This window comes from Recurvomyces mirabilis (assembly GCF_035927965.1).
Source record: "Recurvomyces mirabilis strain CCFEE 5264 chromosome Unknown scaffold_7, whole genome shotgun sequence".
In the NCBI taxonomy this organism is placed as follows: domain Eukaryota; kingdom Fungi; phylum Ascomycota; class Dothideomycetes; order Mycosphaerellales; family Teratosphaeriaceae; genus Recurvomyces; species Recurvomyces mirabilis.
In genome coordinates, this window is record NW_027041941.1 from 158,241 (window position 1) to 177,192 (window position 18,952).

The 18,952-nt window shown below is 53.2% G+C and overlaps 8 protein-coding genes across 8 annotated transcripts; 3 read left to right on the forward strand and 5 right to left on the reverse strand.

Moving 5' to 3' along the window:
* Window positions 1-405: 405 nt before the first annotated feature.
* Window positions 406-2,202, reverse strand: LTS14_003255 (uncharacterized protein; the record flags this gene model as incomplete). Its single annotated transcript, XM_064835960.1, has 2 exons — window positions 406-2,111; window positions 2,163-2,202. The coding sequence occupies 2 exons, from the start codon at window positions 2,200-2,202 to the stop codon at window positions 406-408; spliced, it is 1,746 nt and encodes a 581-aa protein (XP_064696169.1).
* Window positions 2,203-4,199: 1,997 nt separating this feature from the next.
* On the forward strand, window positions 4,200-5,169 carry LTS14_003256 (uncharacterized protein; the record flags this gene model as incomplete). Its single annotated transcript, XM_064835961.1, has 2 exons — window positions 4,200-4,331; window positions 4,384-5,169. The coding sequence occupies 2 exons, from the start codon at window positions 4,200-4,202 to the stop codon at window positions 5,167-5,169; spliced, it is 918 nt and encodes a 305-aa protein (XP_064696170.1).
* Window positions 5,170-5,463: 294 nt separating this feature from the next.
* LTS14_003257 (uncharacterized protein) lies at window positions 5,464-6,601 on the reverse strand (the record flags this gene model as incomplete). Its single annotated transcript, XM_064835962.1, has 2 exons — window positions 5,464-5,752; window positions 5,808-6,601. 2 exons carry the CDS (start codon window positions 6,599-6,601, stop codon window positions 5,464-5,466), a joined length of 1,083 nt encoding a protein of 360 aa, XP_064696171.1.
* Window positions 6,602-7,217: 616 nt separating this feature from the next.
* LTS14_003258 (uncharacterized protein) lies at window positions 7,218-7,652 on the forward strand (the record flags this gene model as incomplete). Its single annotated transcript, XM_064835963.1, has 1 exon — window positions 7,218-7,652. The coding sequence occupies one exon, from the start codon at window positions 7,218-7,220 to the stop codon at window positions 7,650-7,652; it is 435 nt and encodes a 144-aa protein (XP_064696172.1).
* A 31-nt stretch (window positions 7,653-7,683) lies between these two features.
* On the reverse strand, window positions 7,684-11,502 carry RRP12 (pre-rRNA processing protein; the record flags this gene model as incomplete). The annotated part of the gene is made up of 1 exon (XM_064835964.1): window positions 7,684-11,502. The coding sequence occupies one exon, from the start codon at window positions 11,500-11,502 to the stop codon at window positions 7,684-7,686; it is 3,819 nt and encodes a 1,272-aa protein (XP_064696173.1).
* A 293-nt stretch (window positions 11,503-11,795) lies between these two features.
* On the reverse strand, window positions 11,796-13,014 carry LTS14_003260 (uncharacterized protein; the record flags this gene model as incomplete). The annotated part of the gene is made up of 2 exons (XM_064835965.1): window positions 11,796-12,084; window positions 12,140-13,014. 2 exons carry the CDS (start codon window positions 13,012-13,014, stop codon window positions 11,796-11,798), a joined length of 1,164 nt encoding a protein of 387 aa, XP_064696174.1.
* A 1,541-nt stretch (window positions 13,015-14,555) lies between these two features.
* Window positions 14,556-15,510, forward strand: LTS14_003261 (uncharacterized protein; the record flags this gene model as incomplete). Its single annotated transcript, XM_064835966.1, has 2 exons — window positions 14,556-15,395; window positions 15,451-15,510. The coding sequence occupies 2 exons, from the start codon at window positions 14,556-14,558 to the stop codon at window positions 15,508-15,510; spliced, it is 900 nt and encodes a 299-aa protein (XP_064696175.1).
* An 834-nt stretch (window positions 15,511-16,344) lies between these two features.
* Window positions 16,345-18,561, reverse strand: PXA2 (ATP-binding cassette long-chain fatty acid transporter pxa2; the record flags this gene model as incomplete). The annotated part of the gene is made up of 2 exons (XM_064835967.1): window positions 16,345-17,742; window positions 17,785-18,561. The coding sequence occupies 2 exons, from the start codon at window positions 18,559-18,561 to the stop codon at window positions 16,345-16,347; spliced, it is 2,175 nt and encodes a 724-aa protein (XP_064696176.1).
* Window positions 18,562-18,952: the final 391 nt, after the last annotated feature.

An 18,952-nucleotide genomic window follows, 5' to 3' on the forward strand; every position in this document is an offset into this window, starting at 1 on the left:
CCGATCCTGGTCTGCAGAGACTCTGTTCCGTACGTCACGCTCGTAGCATCATGAGTGGCTGACTCGCCTACCCAAGAGTCAAGTACAGCATAAGAGCAGAGCCACGCCGCTTCGGTATGACAGACGTCCATACATGACATCTGATGACATGCGACGTAAAGGCATGATCATGCACCGACGCAAGACGCATGCGCGAGATGGAGCATCAAAGACCTTCGGAGCGCGGAATGCGGCAACGTAGCAACAGTCATCATAGCGGTCCAGTAAGAGTGCCAACGAAGCCAAGTAGACGACGACGTCACACCCATGGTCACGACAGAAGCGTTCCTCACGTCGATAGAGATATGTTCGTCACGTCGAAAGCAAGGCCAGCGGGTAGACAGACGGACGGATGAGCGACGAAGTTCACTGGCCACCAGGAGGACCACCTTGACCACCCTGCTGCATATTGGCCATTTGCTGCTGATACCATGCATACACAGCAGCCTGACCACCATAAGCAGCGTAGGGATCAGCAGCTTGACCATCACCAGACTGTTGAGGCATGCCCGGCATTTGGAAAGCAGGCATCTGCGGCGGAGCAGACGGGGCCTGCGCCTGCGGCATATACTGCGCGTACGGATTCATCGCAGGCGGCTGTTGCTGCTGCTGTGAGTACCCATCATAACCCGACGAGGACTGCGGCGGTTGACTGTCACGATGCGTACGGCCAGCGGCACTGTCACGTTGACGTACAGTCTCAACCTTCTCCCAGATCACTTGTTCAGCCTCCGCCATACTGCGAGAGGACCCGGCCAGGTCGATCTTGCGGGTCACGTCTGGGCGACTGGGCTGGTTCACGTTGATTTTGCAGCCGGTGGTGCGCTGCATGTCCTTGATTGTCTCACCACCTTTGCCGATGATCATACCGACTGCTTCAGAAGGGACGTGGATGGTCTTCTCGATGTAATCACGGCCGCCACCACTACCGGCTTGGCCATTGCCACGATCAACGTTATTGTAGCCACGGTCACGGTTGGCGGAGGTCTTGTTAGTAGACGTGCCCTGAGCATCACTTTCGACGATTTCCAGGATCAGTTGTTTGGCCAGGTCAGTAGCCTGGTCGTTGCCGATGAGGTTGATCGGACGTAAGCCATTGACGCTTTTGTTCTCGCCGACGATGTTGACGTGGCATCCACTGCGCTCTTGCAGATGCTTGATGGTCTCGCCACCGCGGCCAATGATCAAGCCAACGGTCTTGTCTGGTACCATGATCTGGCTGCTCTTCTCGCCCTCGCGTAATTCGGGAAGATTAACTTTGGCGCGGCCAGCCATCCCAGCGTGGTAGGCACCTTTCTCCTGAGGCACATTCTGGCCACCATTCTCCTCGACAATGCTGAAGATGGCATCCTTGGCAGCTTCTCGAGACCGAACGCTGCCTGAGATGGTGCACTGGCGCTCTTGCTGGTGAGTGTCCTTTGGCGAGATGAATTGCACACGCGCACCAGTCTCAGACTCGACTTTGCGCAAATTCTCGCCATTGCGGCCAATGATCAAACCGACAAGCGCAGACTTGACACGAATAGTCTCAGTCTCGCCATCGCCGCCTCCACGGTTATTATTGGGCTCGCGTGATCCGCGGAAGCCATGGTCCGGCGAGGGCGACCTCCTGAAGCTACCTCGGCGGTTGTCATCGCGGCGGTCGTCACGGTATGGGTTTGAGCCGTACTCCTCACGTCGTGGTGGCGAGCGCGACCTGTCACGATAGCGGCCAGCCATACGCGGATCTTCGCGTGGCGGAGCTGCATAAGTCAGTCCTCCATTACCTGCACCAGGATCGTACGCTGACGACTGTGGCCAAGACCCACCTGACCGAGGATCGAACGGGTCGATGCCTTTGTTTGCCGCGATACTCTTCGCCTTGGCGATCGCGTCTGCTATACTGACCGAGCCGCTGTTGACAGGCTTGATTGCGCTAAGGTCGAGACTGCCGGTGCTCGATGGTTGAGGTAGGTACGGAGCTCCTTGTGGGGGCACGCTTTGTGGTTGAGGTGGCATGCCGACTGAAGGGTAGCCTGGTGGTGGATGCTGCGCAGGGGCTGCTTGGGGCGTGCCGGCTTGATTTTGGGCCGCTGGTGAATGTCAATGCTCTGTTCTTTACCACTCGACTGAAGGTAACGTACCTAATGCTGCGAGGATGGAGGAGATGTCCGGTTGCGCCATGTTTGCGCGTGGGTGACTCGTCGGTCGTGCGTCTCACGAGGTCGTGATGTGCTGATAAGAAGGTGAGGTATACGTGGTAGATGGTCTATTTGATGTGTGTTTGTTTGCGTGGGAGATGTAGAAGATTGCAAGCACGAGAAGCTTGGAGTTGCGAATCTGCAGTAGGTTTTGAGATGTGAGTCCGTGCGCATCGCCGGAACTTCACGATTCACCTGCGCTAAACAGCAATCATTCACTTCTTCCTATGAGACGTACCTCACACGAGACAGTGATCGAGTGCCACACCAGCTTGCTCTCCGTCACAGCGACGGCATGATTTGAGCCAGGTAATGGGCCCATGCTTATTGCAAGCACTCTCCATCTGCCAGGCACTTCTGGTTGGGTATTCGCCTTCTGACCTCGAAATTGATACTCAGAAAAGGGTCAGAGGCAACTAATTCACTTTGCTTCCATTATCGTGCCGTTGTTTGACAGTTCACAGCTCGCTAGAGGCACCCTAGCGGTGAACCGGCGACCCTCACAGGTTTACATATACCGCATCCGCCAGGTAGAAGATCATTAATCGCACACAGGTGTCCTTGCCATCTCGCTGCTCTGGACCGCAGGACGCAGCATCTACTCATGCCATGAGTTCTCGAGCATCTAGCAGCGACTTCGCCAACACTTTAAGAACTACCGCAATTGAGAATCTTCTCGTCCGAGTTTGAGATCGCAGTCCACTAGATCAGGCTTCGTCTACATCGGAGCTGATCTTCCAGTGCGCCGTAGGCCAGGCCGTATAACATGACCTGCAAGCAACTCCAGGTCCTCTCAAGAGATGCTGAGTGGTGATCACTCACTGGCGTCAAGATTCTCGACCTAACTTCCTTTCTACTCCGCCAGTTCTACTTTCAGCCGCACAGTCCAGAATGAATATGGCGAGACCATGCAGTATCGCTGCATTTGTCTGCTTGGCCGTCGGCAGCGAGGTTCTGACCTAGCAGTCCGATCACGCTCCCACGAAAGATAAAGCTGGTCAGAGCGCCTCGTTGCGAGTGATTCTAAGGGCGAAATGTGCAGATATGCAGAGGGTGATGCTTGCAGTCGTGGTGGATATTACTACTGCTGTGGCCCAATAACCTGAAGTGGAGGACTGCAGCGCAGGAACCTCTGGTGCAATGGCAGTGTTGAAAAGCGGACGTCGTGGTTAGAACACGTGATCTATAGCTCGTAAGGCTACGTGCGTCAAAATTTGACCACCTCGACCATACAAACTTACTTTAACATTCAACGGAGCTCCAGCAATCATAACGATCCATGCCCTCGTTCTAGGTGTGGCTCTGCCGCACATACCTGCGGTTACATCACTTTCGATGCTAGTCATGGCCATCTAAGCGACCTTCCGTGACCATACTGGCCTGGTCAAAAGGCATGCGGTTCCTTGATACAGGACCGACAGCGACAGCCAGAGAGATCACGCGCCGGTACGCAATGAAGTCTATCAGCAGGCGCGTAACATATCTTACCAACCTTAAAACCACTTTTCCGCAAAACACGACGTCGCATGTGGCGCAATAACGAAGTCTGGCCCGGATGGACGTCGATGGGATGGCCAGCTCGACCACAATCTTGGACAGATACAAAAGTACTGCCAGCACAGCCACGAATTCACGTCTGCTCTGCGCAGTAAGTTGCATGCGTCCTTGTGGCTTTTCAATTTCCACTGACGTCAGGCGGCGTTGGGGCCAAGACGTACCGCATATCGAGGCCCATGATTCGCTCGGCGAGAGATTAGAAGTGCCGGTACCGTTGAATTTGCCCGGCTTCTGAAAAGAGTTTGATGACCTCTGACGTACCGCCAAACCGAGACCAAGGACACTCCCATCGGTGTTGAAGTCAACGCGTTCAAATATATTGATCTCGTTTCCTCTCATCGATCAGTGCAACCACCAACTTTCGCCCACACCTCGCGCCCCACTTTTTGCCAATCCCCATCCTCTGGACACATCACCTTCAACATGGGCATATTCAAGGGTGGCGCTCTGCGCATCGTACAGAGTGCTCTGTACACGCTCGAGTTCCTTTGCGCAGGGTTGATCTTGGCGATATACTCCTACTTCCTGTCCGTTTTGGCCGACAGGAAACTCCCCGTAAGTACAATCTCGGGAATGCCATCAGGATCGAGGAACTAATGTCCAGCAGATCTACAACTGGGAAAAAGCAGTTGAAGGGCTTTCCGGCGCAGCTGTCCTTTACCTCATTGCTGCAACCCTTCTGACCTGCTGCCTCGGCGGCGTCTCGTTCTTTGCTACTCTCGCCATCATCCTCGATATCCTCTTCTGCGGTGCCATGATCGCTATCGCGGTCATGACTCGTCAAGGCGCTGGCTCCTGCAGTGGCTACGTTCGCACACCTCTCGGCAACGGCCAGGCAAACAGCGGAACTGGTGGGTTCGGCAACTTTGGCTCGGGCAACAACGAGAATGTCACCTACTCTGTGCACCTCAAGACTGCCTGCAGACTTAATACAGTCTGCTTCGCTGTCGCCATTATCGGCGCCTTCCTCTTCATCATCACCGCTGCCATGCAACTCCTCTTGATAAAGAATCATAAGAAGGAGAAGCGTTATGGTCCAGGCCCAGACAACAACTACACCAAGGGCTCTGGCAAGAAGCGTGGTGGGTTATTTGGTCGCAAGAACAAGAAGAATAACCTCGACCACGACGCCGAGCTGGGCGCCACTGGCACTGCTGTTGGCACCACTGGCCTCGCTGCTCACCACAACAACGACATTCGTCCAAGCCACGACACCGGCTACACTGGCTCGACCGTCGCCGCCCCAGGCAACACCACTTATGACAAGGTCGAGGGGCACCATGCTCCTCATGGCTCGCATGGTGGCTACTACACCCAGCCCACCGGCACAGGTGCAAGCCCGTACGGCCTCACTCAGCCAACGTACACAAATGGCACTGCCACCAACTACTAGACGGGAGCACTCTGGCTTGCTGTCAACGATTGAAACGAATTTAGCTTTTTGTACAATTACAGCGCAGCAAAGGAGTATAGACGTGTTGTAATGATAGCGCGGAGTCGGCTGGATTAATGATGAGAATGGTACTACATAATATACATACCCACCCTAATGTTTACTCAGTCACAGTGATCAAACCACTTGCTTTATCTTTCGTCGTTCCCCGCAGTCCCGACAAGATGCTCTGGCATGCACAGTGTCTAAGAAGCACATGTCTCAATCAGAGTGTCTGTACAGCGCTTTTACTGCCTACTCAAGATCAAGCACAACTCGTCCCTTGAGCTCACCACGATGCATCTGCTCGAATGTCTCCGTCAAACCATCCATCTTGATCGTCTTGAAGTGCGTTTTCACGACACCACGCTCAGCCATTGCCAATGTCTCGATAGCTTCCCGACGATCACCGACTGCAACACCCACAATCCTCTGAGCCTTCGCAACCATGACTTGCGGGAAGGCGGTAGCAATAGGCTGAAGGTCACCTTCTGGCAAACCAACACATACAAGAGTGCCACCAAATTTGAGCATACCCATACCGCTGTGGTATAATCAGTATAGGTTTGAGCCATCAAGGTGCGCCGATCATGACTTACCTCGCATAAGCTGCATTCGCGGCAGTCAAGACAAGTACAGCCTGAGCACCTAGTCCACCCGTTGCCTTCTTCACCTCCTCATCAGCATTGCCCTTTGTGTGATCGATAAAGATCTCAGCACCCGACTCTTTCGCAATATCCTCCTTACTACCATGATCGATACCAATGACACGCATGCCCATACCACGAGACGCAATCTGCGTAGCAAGATGCCCTAGTCCGCCACCAGCACCGAGTAGCACGACCCATTCGCCAGACTTTGCACCAGACTTGCGGAGAGCAGAGTAGACTGTGACACCAGCACAGAGCATAGGAGCAGCGGCGTCTGAAGGAAGCGAGTCTGGGATTGGCGTCACATAGTTTGCAGGTCCGACAGTATATTGCTGAAATGTGCCGGGAGTGTAGTATCCAGACACCTTCTGGTTGAAGCACACACCATCATGACCAGACAGGCAAGCCGGGCAAGAACCACAGATGGCAGAGATCCACTTGATGCCCACGCGATCGCCAACCTTGACAGAAGAGTTCTCGGCACCAGGACCAAGCTTGACGACCTTGCCAATGCCTTCGTGACCGCCGACTTGACCGGGTTGGGTAGGGTGTGGCAGTGCTTTCCAGGTGTTGGTCATAATACCAAGGTCAGAATGGCAAACACCAGAATGCGAAAGCTTGACAAGGACCTCGCCGGCGCCTGGCTCGGGCATATCGAGGTCTACGACCTTGGTCGAGATCTTGCCAGGCTGGTCGTAGATCGCGGCCTTGTAGGTCTTAGGGAGCTCTCCGACGGATCCCATCTTTGCAGAAGTATTTCTAAGTGGTGGGTGTTTGGTTTGTTGTCTGGTTAAGGGCTGGTAACAGCAGTAGCAAAGCTGGAACGGCGAAAGAAAGATATATACTTATCGAGCTGGCGTGTAGACCACCCCATCAACCTACGAGGCAAGTTACTGGTTAAAACAGCCTCGGTCAGTCGCGTCGACGAGGCGCACTATCATAGAGGAGGGGTAATGGTAGTGGGGTGACCAATGGCTTCCTGAGGAGGCTAAGATGACGGCGTATTCTAGGCTGGCCTTTGAATTGCATTCCTCTGAGCAGACGAGAACACTGATATCAGTGTCTTTAACTGTCGGCGCACGAAGGCTGAATTCTAGCATGATGAAGTTGGTGGCTGAGCGCCAGAAGGAAGTCGAAGTTGGTGTTTGGAACGAAGTGGAGTCGATTCTGCCCTGCCCAGCTCAATTCAACTCCGCAAAATCGCAACACATGGAGCCATAGGGCGTGGATGAACGATACATGTCCATCAAATGTATAGACGTAGCTTATGAAAAGGTAGCATCTCTCGTAAGATCTGGTAGGCTATCAAGTGCACATCGAAGCCTCCCTTATACCAGATAGAGACCATACTCCAGCACAATGGCTACACCATCACCCGGAGGCGTCGACCTCAGCAATCTCATCAAAACCATGAGTCCATCACTGCACAACGACACCTGTGTCTGGATTACCATCTCTCCTTCTAACTCCGCCAGTCAAGAATTCCTCAAAGACAACTTATGGAACGCCGAGATGCTCTTCCGCGAAGCAGAAGGCTACACCATGATCATCACCAAAGCCCTCGCAGACGAAGCAGATATGGACTATGTCTTCCCATGCCGGAAGATCACTTTGAACGTACATTCGAGTCTCGAGGCCGTGGGATTCATGGCCGCGATAGCAACGAGATTGACTAGCATCAGGACGGGGTCGAATCCTGTTAGCGGGTACTATCATGATCACTTATTCCTGCCGGTTGGCAAGGAGGGTATCATCGTGGAGGAATTAAAGAAGATGGCCGCTGAGCAGTCATGAGCTGGACAACGTTTCGTCTTCCCTCTATCATCTAGCTGCGATTTGAATCGTGCCTTCTCGTCCCCTTTCCTCTTTTCGCTTGCAGACCATGCTTGAACGGCCTCTTCTGCTGCTTCCTGATCCCAGCTCCACCACCACCCACTGGCCTCGCCTTCTCCATCCCCAATCCACGTCTCACAGGCTTCTGCTTGGCGCCACCTCTCGCCTGACTGTGGCCTTGTTTTCGTGCACTCGCAATCTCCCGCTCATCAATCTCCATCTCGTCTTCATCGTCGGCGCCAGAAGACCGCTTATTGCTGAACTTCAGCTTACCGTTCTCGCCTCGTCGTGGGGCATCTTTGCCTTTCAGTGCAGAGACGTAGGCATTAATCCCACCTTCAAGAGTTCCATCTCCAGGCTCCTGGCCACCGAACATACCCCGATCATCAAAGTCCATGACATCGTTGTTGTCGTCACTATCTTCGTTGAAGACAAGCTTGCCGTCCAAGTCAACATCTGCTTTCCGCTTCGCTGGTTCAGCTGCGCCACGATTCTTCGCAGGCTTCGTAGACGACACATGAGCCAAAGCTCGCCTATCGAGCAGGTCGAGCGGCTCGTCCTCATCTTCAACAATGTACTGCTTCCCACCCTTTTGCTTCGCGGATTTGCCTTTCTCCACTGCGCGGCCCAAGACTTCATCATCACTGATATCGCTATCTTCCGCATTCTGTTCCTCGTCTGACCCATAGACCGCCTCATCGTACTCGCTCTCGAACCGACCCTTCCTTTGCTCAGGCGCTCCCGCACCCTCTTCAGCGTCCGTAGCATTCTTCCGCTTGCGTCGATCTCTCGTCTTGCGGATGTTGGCAATGAGCTTTTTGTCGGCTTCAGGCGTATACTTCTCAATAATCTCGACGCCGAAACGCCGGATCATTCTTTCAAAGATATGCTTTACCTTAGCCTTAAATTGCGCCTTGTGTTCGTGGCTCCACACGACCAGATTCGGGACTAAAGTTTCCAGCCGTGGCAGCATAAGCTCAGTCGGAAGACTGATGACACAGACCTTTACAAAACCAAGAACAGAGCGCACGATCTCACGGTTGTTGCTCGTCAAGAACAGGTCCATCGTCTGCACAAGATCTACAACAGTCTCTTGCTTGAGCTGACTCCTGAACTCGTAGAGCAGTCGAGTGAGCGCAGTAATGCTGGCACTGATCATGTGCGGTGTGCTTCCGGCCAGACCTGCGGACACCATAGTGAAGTATTCCTCGAGATTGGCTTCGACACTATGGGCATCTGGTGGCATGTGTGGTACCTTGGAGTTGACTACGATGCCCCCTTCACTCATGGTCTGACCCATTAGCACCAGTAGATCGAATGCAGCTGTTCGAGCCTTCTCATTGACTTCCTTTACCCCGATCACGACTTCACTCAGCACACTGGGAATGAAGCTGAGGTCACTTTTCGGCAAGAAGGGCACTAGCTTCGAGAGACTTGCAAGACGATCTCGCTTGGCTGGTGCTGAAGCCTTATCTGCCGCGGCGAGCAGAAGTTGCTGCAACTCAGTACTCCTCTCCTTCAGTGCCATCTGACCAATGTCAGACTCTGCTAGACGCGGTACCAGCTTGTATGCCTTCTTCTGCAATTGTGGATCATCCTGACGCTGGACGATCTTGCTTGCCATAACGAACAAGCCTGCGAAGCTGTCTCGTGGTAGATAGATTGACATTGTGATAACAAGATCCATTAGTGTATGTGATACCAGAGGCATCTTGTTCTTGGCTTCTTCACTCGACAGTTGTTGCTTCCTGACACCCACTTCTTTGACCTCGACAGGCTTTGCCACCTCAGCTTCGAGCATAGTAGCAACACGCTGGAATGTTTCCATGAGCTCTGCATCGGGTGTGATACTCAGGAATGCGTTGATGCACTGTAGTAGATTCCCGCGGTTATGCGGGAGTGTCTGGCTGTACACATTGAACAGAACCGCAAGCAGATTACTAGCAAGTCCAGCTAGGTGTTGCAAATTCTTCGCGGCTTCGATCTTCGTGACTCGGCCTTGTCGTATCAGGTCTTCTGTCTCTCCTTCCAGCTCCGCAATTGCTTTATTCGTGTCGACAAGATTTTGCAAAGCCTTACATATTTCTGTCCTCAGTTGGGGTTGCTGGTACAGGAGATTGCTGAGCATTTCTGCAAAGGTCTGATCGAAGCTCTCCTGCAGATCTAGGGGCAGCTCGCAATAGCCAGGCAGACATGCCCAGATCTGCGACACCACGGTTTCGAAGATTTTGATCTCCATCGTCTTCTCGCGACTGCCATGGTTGAGCACGCGTTGGAACATGGTCTCGCTCAGTGGCACAAGCTCGGACCGGAAGTGTGCAAGTCTCGTATTGCTGACTGAGTCGCGCATGAGAGGTAGAAGCCATGCTCGTCCAGGCCGACCAGCCACAGGTTTGCCTAGATTCAGCGGCAGCGTAGCAAGGAAGTCGCCGGGTCCCATGGCATGGATAGCTGCAGAAAGGACTGCGTCTGCCTCCTTTTTGCCAGCGAAAGAGTCATTGCTGCGCAGGTCACCGACAGTCTGCAGAACGCCTCGCAGTAACGGATGTGCCCGCCACTTCAAAGCATTGAAAGCTGCAGTGGCAACGTTGAACACTTCCGTCCAAGCTGTCTGGTATTTTACGCTAAGTAGTTCTTGCATGGTGCCTGCTATTCTTTCCAAAGCCTTATCGTCCATGATGCTAGGTTCGAGGATCACAGAGTCGGGCACACAAGTGCTAAGCAGCGAGATTAGACACTCGGATGCCGAGATCCGGATGTTGTGCGAAGAGGATGCAAGGAACAGAGCCACCATGTCAAACAAGTCCGGCAGGTTTTCGAATGTCTCCTGAGGTTCGATTTGCCCTGCAACCTCGTGGCCTCGGCTTAGTACTGCAATCCATGGTGGCAAGAGTTGGCTGTCGTTTTGTGACGGCTGAAGTTCCTTGATAGCGTCGAGTAGTCTTGGAAGCTTCGCCGAAGATACCTGGCCAGCAAGACCCGCGAAGATAATCTCGAAAACTTCGAACGCAGCCATTGTCAGAAACTCATTGCTGCCTCTCGATATGCTCAACAAAAGTGCACAGAGTGCGTCTAATTTCTTGCTCGGCCAACCATTCTCGGCAGATGCTATTCCCTTCACCAGCTGCAAAGCATGCATGAGGCCTGGCTCATGACCTTGCTCATCCTTCTGCCCTCTATGCTTCTGCTTCTTCTTACTGTTCGCCTCATCTGCAGCAGCCTGCAAGCTTCGTAACGAAGACTCGGCGCACATGTCCGCCGCTGGGTGATCGAGGCTCGGAATCGGCGGAGGGTGTCTTAGCACTTTGTCCAGCGCATCTTGTGCTCTTCTCCGAACTTTCGGTCTTTGATCCATCGCCAATGCCAGCAGCGCTCCCACCGCACCTCTTGGACTGCTCGCGGACTGTGGAAGAGCCCATGCTTGGCCATCCTGGGCTACTAGCAGCGACTCTAGACACCCTATGCTTGCTCGTAACAGCGGTGCTTCGGCGTCTGGGTGTGTCAAGGCTGGCGCAAGTGAGGCCAGGATTTGCGGAAACTTCGATCGTAGTAGCGGTGCAGAGACATGGCTCGTTACCAGATCCAGAAGATACACGACCGCATACGCAACTTCCTTGTTGACTATGCCCTTCTCCGTCGATATGTACTGGCCAAGCAAGCTCAGAAGCGCAGCGAAGTATGCGGTAGCCGTGGGTTCGCTTTTTTGTGTTCGTAGTGTGTCCTCGATCGCGCTCAACACGACAGCAGTCTGTTGCGCGCTCTGCAGTTTCGGCTGATTTCGTATCTTCTCGAGGCGCTCTTGAAGCGACATGTTGGGCGGCATGTACTATGAACCAGCGAGTACAATATGTGCATGCACAAATCTTCAAAATGTTCGCGAACTTCTTAAGACTTCCTAGATCATGAGCGATAAGATAAGATCAATATCTCTATTGGCTGCGGGACGCGCTTTTCAGGACCATGTATGTAACTCTTGGCGCAGAGACAAAAGTGCCCTGCATAACAGTGAAAAGAGAGGGAACTTGGCAAGAGCTGCTTCCTACGAGGGACTCAGTGCGCAAAGAATAGTGCATAATCTCTCTTTCACATATGTGACGACTATCTCTACGGAGAGCACACAAATCCGCCCGTAGGCATCACATTACAGCTACTATTGCTCCCGCCAGTGATGTGCACATCATCAAATCTGAAGTTGGAGCAACTCCCATCGCCACATAAGATGTAATAGTCCTTAGCAATGCTCTCCGCCATGCCCTGGATGTTACACATCGTGACATTGGTGATGATCACACCGTTCGTGGGCGAGCCAGTGGGGCCGCCGTTAAGGTAGTCTTGCTGGATATCGATGCCGTAGATGGAGATATTTGAGACCTTGATGTTCTGGTAGGTGATGCTAAGGACGAGTCAGTGGATCCTCAGACTGGGTGGACTTGTGCTGCGACACTTACTTGGCGATGAAACCAGTCGTGTTCGAGTTGCTCTTGATGCGAGCACCATTCTGACTGTTCAAGATGTATGAGTTCTCAAACAGAACATTCGTGACATTGTTATTGCTCTTGCCGCCAACGGAGCCGATGCTCAGACCGTGGCCACCATCGCAGTACAGACCATCGACGGTGATATTGTTACCAGATGTCACAGCCACACAATCATCCTGGTTGAGCACTTTGCTGTTCCGAATAATAGTATTGTTGCAAGTACTGACATCAAAACCATCGGTATTGTGAGCAGCGGCAAGACCGCCCGATCGACTATTGGGCGCGTTCCCGGCGGTGTTGTTGAGAACGATGTTTTCTATTATCAGTCCTTCGCTACCCGATATGGAGAAGCAGTGGGTAGGGTAGTTCTGGATGTAGAGATTCTTGATCACGCTATTGCCGAGAGCCTTCGAGATCACAAAGAAGTGATCAGGCTTTGCAATGCCGCCGTTGGATCCTTGACCGTCCCACCAGGCCTGCCCGTTGCCGTCGATGATGGCACCGGCTTCGGCGGTTATGGTGATGTTTGTGCCACCGACTTTGATCATGTCGTAGTCTGCCTCTGCAAATCCGAAAGTGGTTGTTCCGGCAAAGGTCACTTTTGTGCCAGCCTTGAGCTTCGACAGATCAAGAGTGGCATTACCAGGGACTGCAATGTTCTTGAGCGTGATGGCCGTGCAAGAAGCTGTAGCCGCAGCAACAGCAGAATACGCCGTCACGGTACATGGGGATGGTCCTGTGGATGAGGTCGTAGCCGGTCTCAAGCTAGAGGACGTCGTCTTTGCGGTGGCCAGTCCGTGACATGCAGACAGACACCAGAGGTTTGCCAGGGTTCTTGAACGCATATCTATTCGTTGACTACTGTTTGATCTAAAATTTGTGACTAGAAAAAGTGCAGAAGAGATATGGGAACAGATAAAACCGCGTCAAACCTTACCTTCATATATACGACATATTTCTTACCTACTTCATGTGGATGGAATTCCAGCCTTGTACCGCTTTGATATCTCTTCTGGCCGGAGGGAGGTGTCTGTTTCACGGAGGTCGAATTCTCCAGCAATCGGATCCACTCCACTGTAGATCCCCCAGGATCGTTCGTGTGGCAAAACAACAGCGTCCCACATCGCGTGCAGAGCCTCATTGGTGGCCATTGTGCGAGATCCCAACAAGCCAGATAGGCCGCGCGGGCATTTGCCAAGGATACTGTCTGTAACGGACACAAAAGTGGCCCTCAGCTGGATGCCGAGTACTATAGGTGGTGTGAGGTCTCGGAGTTACCTAGGTCCACGAGAGTCAGGCTGGCGAAGCTCAAGGTGCCTGCAAGGAAGTTGGATAGGAAAAGCAACCGCATACTGTTGTCCAGGATTGTTGGCTTCGAGAACTATGTATGCGAACGCGATTTTTGGTGACTTTCACTCTTGCAATATCTTCGTCAGCGTGGAGAGCGTCAGCCAGTCGCGAAGCAATCTCCCGATGAGCCATGAGCCATGCTCTATTGTTGAGGCGAGAAGCTGCGCGTCACTGCTAGACATGGTTGTTTGGTTCTTGGTGTTCATGACAAGTTTGTTCACCACGGGAGCATCCGAGCAACGTGCAAGGACCATTTCAAAGACGACCACTTCCTCGCCATTCTCACCACTTCATCTTCACGGTTTCATTGATTTCTCGCGAATCAAACCCATCTCATCGACATGCGCGGCACTCGGCTACGGTCCTTCCTTAATGCCAAGACCCCAATGGCAGAGATAAAGTGCTGGCGTCGGTCAGCTGCATGATGCAGCTGCTAATGCTCTGTCCCGGTGAAGCTCTCCGCAAATGGGAGCTTTGCTCTGGGCCAGCTAACGTTGATGCGAACGACGAATCTGGACGCTCGACTATCGCTCTCGCACGCTACCGAAGGCAGATCCGGGTCTTGCAGCGGAAATGTCATTTTGCATAGATTCGGCAGAGCAGTCTGTCATGGCCATACGCTTGCTTTCTGGTGCGTGTGAAGGCTTGGATGACAAGGATCGAAATCACCCAAGCCTTGCATGGCGGCGGCGCCACCGAGGATTGGCAGGACCGCGTCGATCTCCGGATTGTGATACAGGAAAACGCGAAGTCCACGATCAACTGTCCCATCGATCGTGATCCGGCAGGGACAGTGAACCTCCACCTGGACCCTACTTCTCTCGCGTCAAGCCTGAGGTGTGGGCGGAGGCTCAACGGATCCTTGTCCAGGTCTGTCCTGTGTCCATCACACGACGTCGGCGCCGTAATGAATGATATTGTTGATAAAATGCGCATACCTCAACGGCAAGTAGCTTTGTGTTAGCAAGTCGTGTTCTCCCATCACCTCTAGTGCACTTATTCTCGTTGTGTTACTGCAGTACAAGCAAACCAGAAGATGCCTCCTCGGTCAACCAGTGGCTCGGATGGCCACTCCAATCCTGGCTATGTTGAATCTGCCGACGCACGCTACGTAACACAGCCGCCCTACAGCTTCGCAAATCTGCAGACTCAGCCATACCAGTATCCAATCCACCGTTACATGGGGAATGTTGAAGATGGCCGTATCCAGGCTGTTAGTGCCTCGGGCTCCTCGTTTCCTGCCAGGGCGGATTCCGTGCCGCGTGTCTTCGAAAGAGGAGGTTCGGAAACGGCATCCGTGACGGCCACCGTCGGTAGCAGTCGTACATCGACTTGGGGCAGCGTGGCATCGTCGTCAGACGCCCCTCCACTGTCGACAAGTTCGACTGCGCCGTCTACTATCTCCGAGGATGATTCTGAGTCGAGCCCAACCCACCGGTATCACCTGCCAGATGAAGATAGCGGTGACGAGGTAGAAGAGACTGTCCTGCAGTGTCCGTACGGTGTTCTAGGATGTCGGAAAACAACTACAGATTACGGTGCGTTCGAAATGCACTGCAAGTCTCACTTCCGCGGAAATCTGCCAAAGTGGGCCGACTGTCCCTTCGCAAGCTGCGAATGGTCCACCACAGAGAGGTCCGGCGACCTAGCTTGGAACGCACGAGCCAGACATATCATGAGCCACAGGACCCAACGTGAGACGGCGGTCCGTCCAGTCGTGTCGAGACATGAGCACATCCTTCATCTCTGGCGACTGGGACTTGTCAGTAACGGTGAACAACAACACCTCAGACGAGGAGTAGCCCTGGAGTCCGCGCCAGCTCTCATGCAGGCCGCTGGAGCGGAGCGCACTCCTGAGCGTGAACGGCTTAGAGCAGTAAGCCACTGTATGTATCGAACAAGAGCGATTGCCTATGCTGACGTTGAAGTAGGCGCGGCGAGCTGCTGTGGCTAGAGATCCTCGTGGTCGACAGGACCGAGACGGGTATTGAGACCTGTAGAACATATGGAGCGGCAATGATGTCGATATTGCTAATAATGATAGGAGACGTCCACGAAACGATGAACGGCGAGATTGGCTGTGCAAATACCCTACTTCTTTCCCTTATATCTCATATGTAGAAAGTAAGGATGTAATGAGTTCACGATAAAACCGCCTGTGAATACCGAACATGAAGGGAAGACCATCAGATCGAGGAGGAGAGATGAGGTCGCCTACAGCGCCTCAGGCAGGGCGATGCGACACCACTAAATCATCCCGGGTTCACATGCATATGCAAGGTCTATGTACACTAAGAGTACATAGTCGTCGCCTTCTTGCGGACCGTGGTCGCCACATCTGACTCGAAGCCCATGCCTGGTGCATCACAGCCACTGCACTGCCTCGCTTCTTCAAGCTTACCGCCACCCCGCTAACGCATTTATGCGTGCAGTTGGGTTACCACATCGCTGTGTTCACGCTTCTCATATCGAGATGCGTGTATGATATGCGCAATGCAGACAGTTTCGTCCTTTGCCTCCTCCCGCCAATTTCTGTTCGCCGGAAGAAATGTCGCACAGCCCGGCCGAGTGACAGCATAAGCGCGTCGCATGACTTGGTCAGTCGGACGTCGTTCGTGCCCAACAAGAGGAGGCTGTACGACTTTGGCCAGCAAATGAGAGCATTGCGGCCCTAGAGTGATGGTCGCGATAGGTCATGCCGTGGCTACTCCTCAATGGACCGTCGCTCCCTCGGAAGCAGCTCCGACTACTGTCGAGCAACAGCGGTGCCACCCCACAGCTACGCTGTTGTCCCTCAAGGTTAGATCGCGATGATCGGACCGTCTTCAACCGCCAACCTCCAACTCAGCAATCCTCTTCTCAATCTCCCCCACACCCCTCAACTGCAACTCCAGCTCTTCCCTCTCATCCTCCAACCTCAACCTCTTCTCCGCATCCAACTTCGTAAACACATGCCCACCCTGCCCATCGAATTGCAGAATCCATCCATGATACCTCCACAGACTCCTCCGATGGCTCACCGTCATCAATGTGATCCCTAACCTCTTCGCCTCGTCATACATGATCTTCTCCGTCTCGGACGTGACCGATGACGTGCATTCGTCTAAGATGGCGTATTTCGGGCGGTGGTAGAAGAGGCGGGCGGCGGCTATGCGTTGTTGGTTCCCCGTGCTTAAGAGGTCGGACCATTCGGCCGTTGTATCTAGACCTGCTAGGGAGCGAGGGGAGCGGGTTTCGGTCGGACTGGCCGACTCGGTGACATACGACCGGCTGTTATTCGTGTTCAGGAGACTCTCGAGACCAAGCACTGTTAGTATGGCTGCGAGATCTTGGTCCGTGGTACCTTTGGCGCGCATATCGAGAAGTGAATCTGGATACAGGATCTGCTGTCGCAAGGTGCCTTTGCTCAAATACGGTCGCTGAGGGATGTAGAAGATGTCCTCGCTTGGTGGCTTGCGTACTTTGCCTCCGTACACAGGCCACAGACCACCGAGAATGCGGAAGAGACTGCTCTTGCCGCAGCCATTTGGTCCTACGATCAGCAGGTGATCGCCACGGTTGATGTGGAAGGAGAGTGCTCTTACCAGCACATCGCCATTGGGTGAGACAATAGGCACGTTGTAGAATTCGATATCCTCGCTCTCTTCCAGCTTGCCACGACCAGATAGCACGGCTGCATTCGCCTCTGTAGAAGCTGACGACACAAGCGCCTTTTCAAAGTGTCCTCGCTGGATGTCCGCAATGACGTCTAGAAGTGTACTGACGCGGCTGGTGTAGCCTGCCAGCTGAGAAATCTCTTTGTAAGAGAACATCAATCTGCCAAAAGCATCGCTGCTCGACAGTAGCAGTCGACGATTTGTGATGAAGCTTTCGGTATGGTCGCTCTTGCCTCCAAGCGCCACGCCAGTCGACGGCACCTTGAAGAAGACAGGAACGGAACAAAGCATCAAACCCAACGCACCCCAGAAATACTTGATCACAAAATCTTCCATGATGCCATGGTAGAAGCGCCGTCTGAGGATACGGTTGACATGCTTGATCAACGTGAAATAGCCCTTGTCCAGTGTGTCCTTTTCAGCTTCGTGTCCGGAGTATAAAGCAATCTCTTCGCTATAGTCGATCAAGCGTGAATGCTGGAATCTGAACTCGCCTTCCAGCCTCGCCTCATCTGCAACGTACTTGCCAAAAGGAGGTGTGAGAGCACGCATTACGCTCGCACTCAGCTGTACCATGAGAGACATAGCGAATAGCCCTTCACCACCTACACTTCTACTGAGGCTCCAGTTGTAGATGACCAGATCCAGTATTGGTTTGGCAAGATTGGAGTAGAGCTCTGCCAGACTGTTGGAGAACTTGCTCACGTCTACTGTGATAAGCTGATCTGCATTCTTTATCCGGTCGTCCAGGGCAGAGAGTGTGTAGAAGGTCATATTATGGAGGTACTTATTGTGTATGTATTGCGTCAGGCGAGTCCTGTAGGCCAGGCATAGCGTCGTCTGGTGGTAGGAGAGCATGGAGTTCGTGAACGTGGCCGGCACAGCAACGATCATCCACCAGACCAGACCTTTCAAGAAGGCCTTCCCTTTGCCTTTCACCAAGCTGCTGACGAGTCTGCCGTCCAGCTCGGCAACGTATAAGCTGATAAGTGTGCGCAGGACCAGGAACACTGAATGGCTGACGAGTAGCCGCAGCTCCTTGCTCTTCCAACCTGGTATACATATCCGCAGTAGCTTGATTAGATTGCGGAAGAACTCTCTATTCAGCTCGACCTTCTTCCTTGTGCTGCCCTCTGCGCCAGTGTTGCCAGTCAATGGCCCTTTTCGTCGAGATTCAGCAGCACGTGCAGCGGCAGCCTGTTGCTCTTTGATCGCATTGCGGACGCGACTGATCAAGGCGAGGAATAAGGCGAGGTAGACTGTCCTTGAGATGGTGGTGCGATGCTTTACGTAGAGCGTTGTAAGGTCATTGAGCAGCTGTTTCGCAGAGCGTCTCGACAGGGCGGCGTGGAGCTGAGCCGGGAGGTGGCTCATGGAGGTAGTCATGATCGGTGCTCGTTGGAGGGTCTGGACATCATGAAGAACAGGTCAAGACCGTCTCGACTGCTCGAAGAGATGATGGCAAGATCTCTAAAGATAACCATTCTCTCGTCCTGTCCTGTTCTCGACCTCGGCCTTTTCGTACTAGCGTCGTTGCTGCACGGACGTCTTGGCGGATCATGTGCAAAGCATGTGATACTCGATCGTTCCTAGCGGAGCACTCGAATACCAAACACTGTAGGCCTGACATTGACGCACGACCTCGAACGCTGGACAGTATCCGGACGAGACCATGCGTAGCGACAAGTAAGTGTAGACCCAGCTGAGACGAGCTCGAAAACATCATTATCCGGGAGCAACATCGTGTATACCAACCTAAGGTGAGAACTATCCCGCC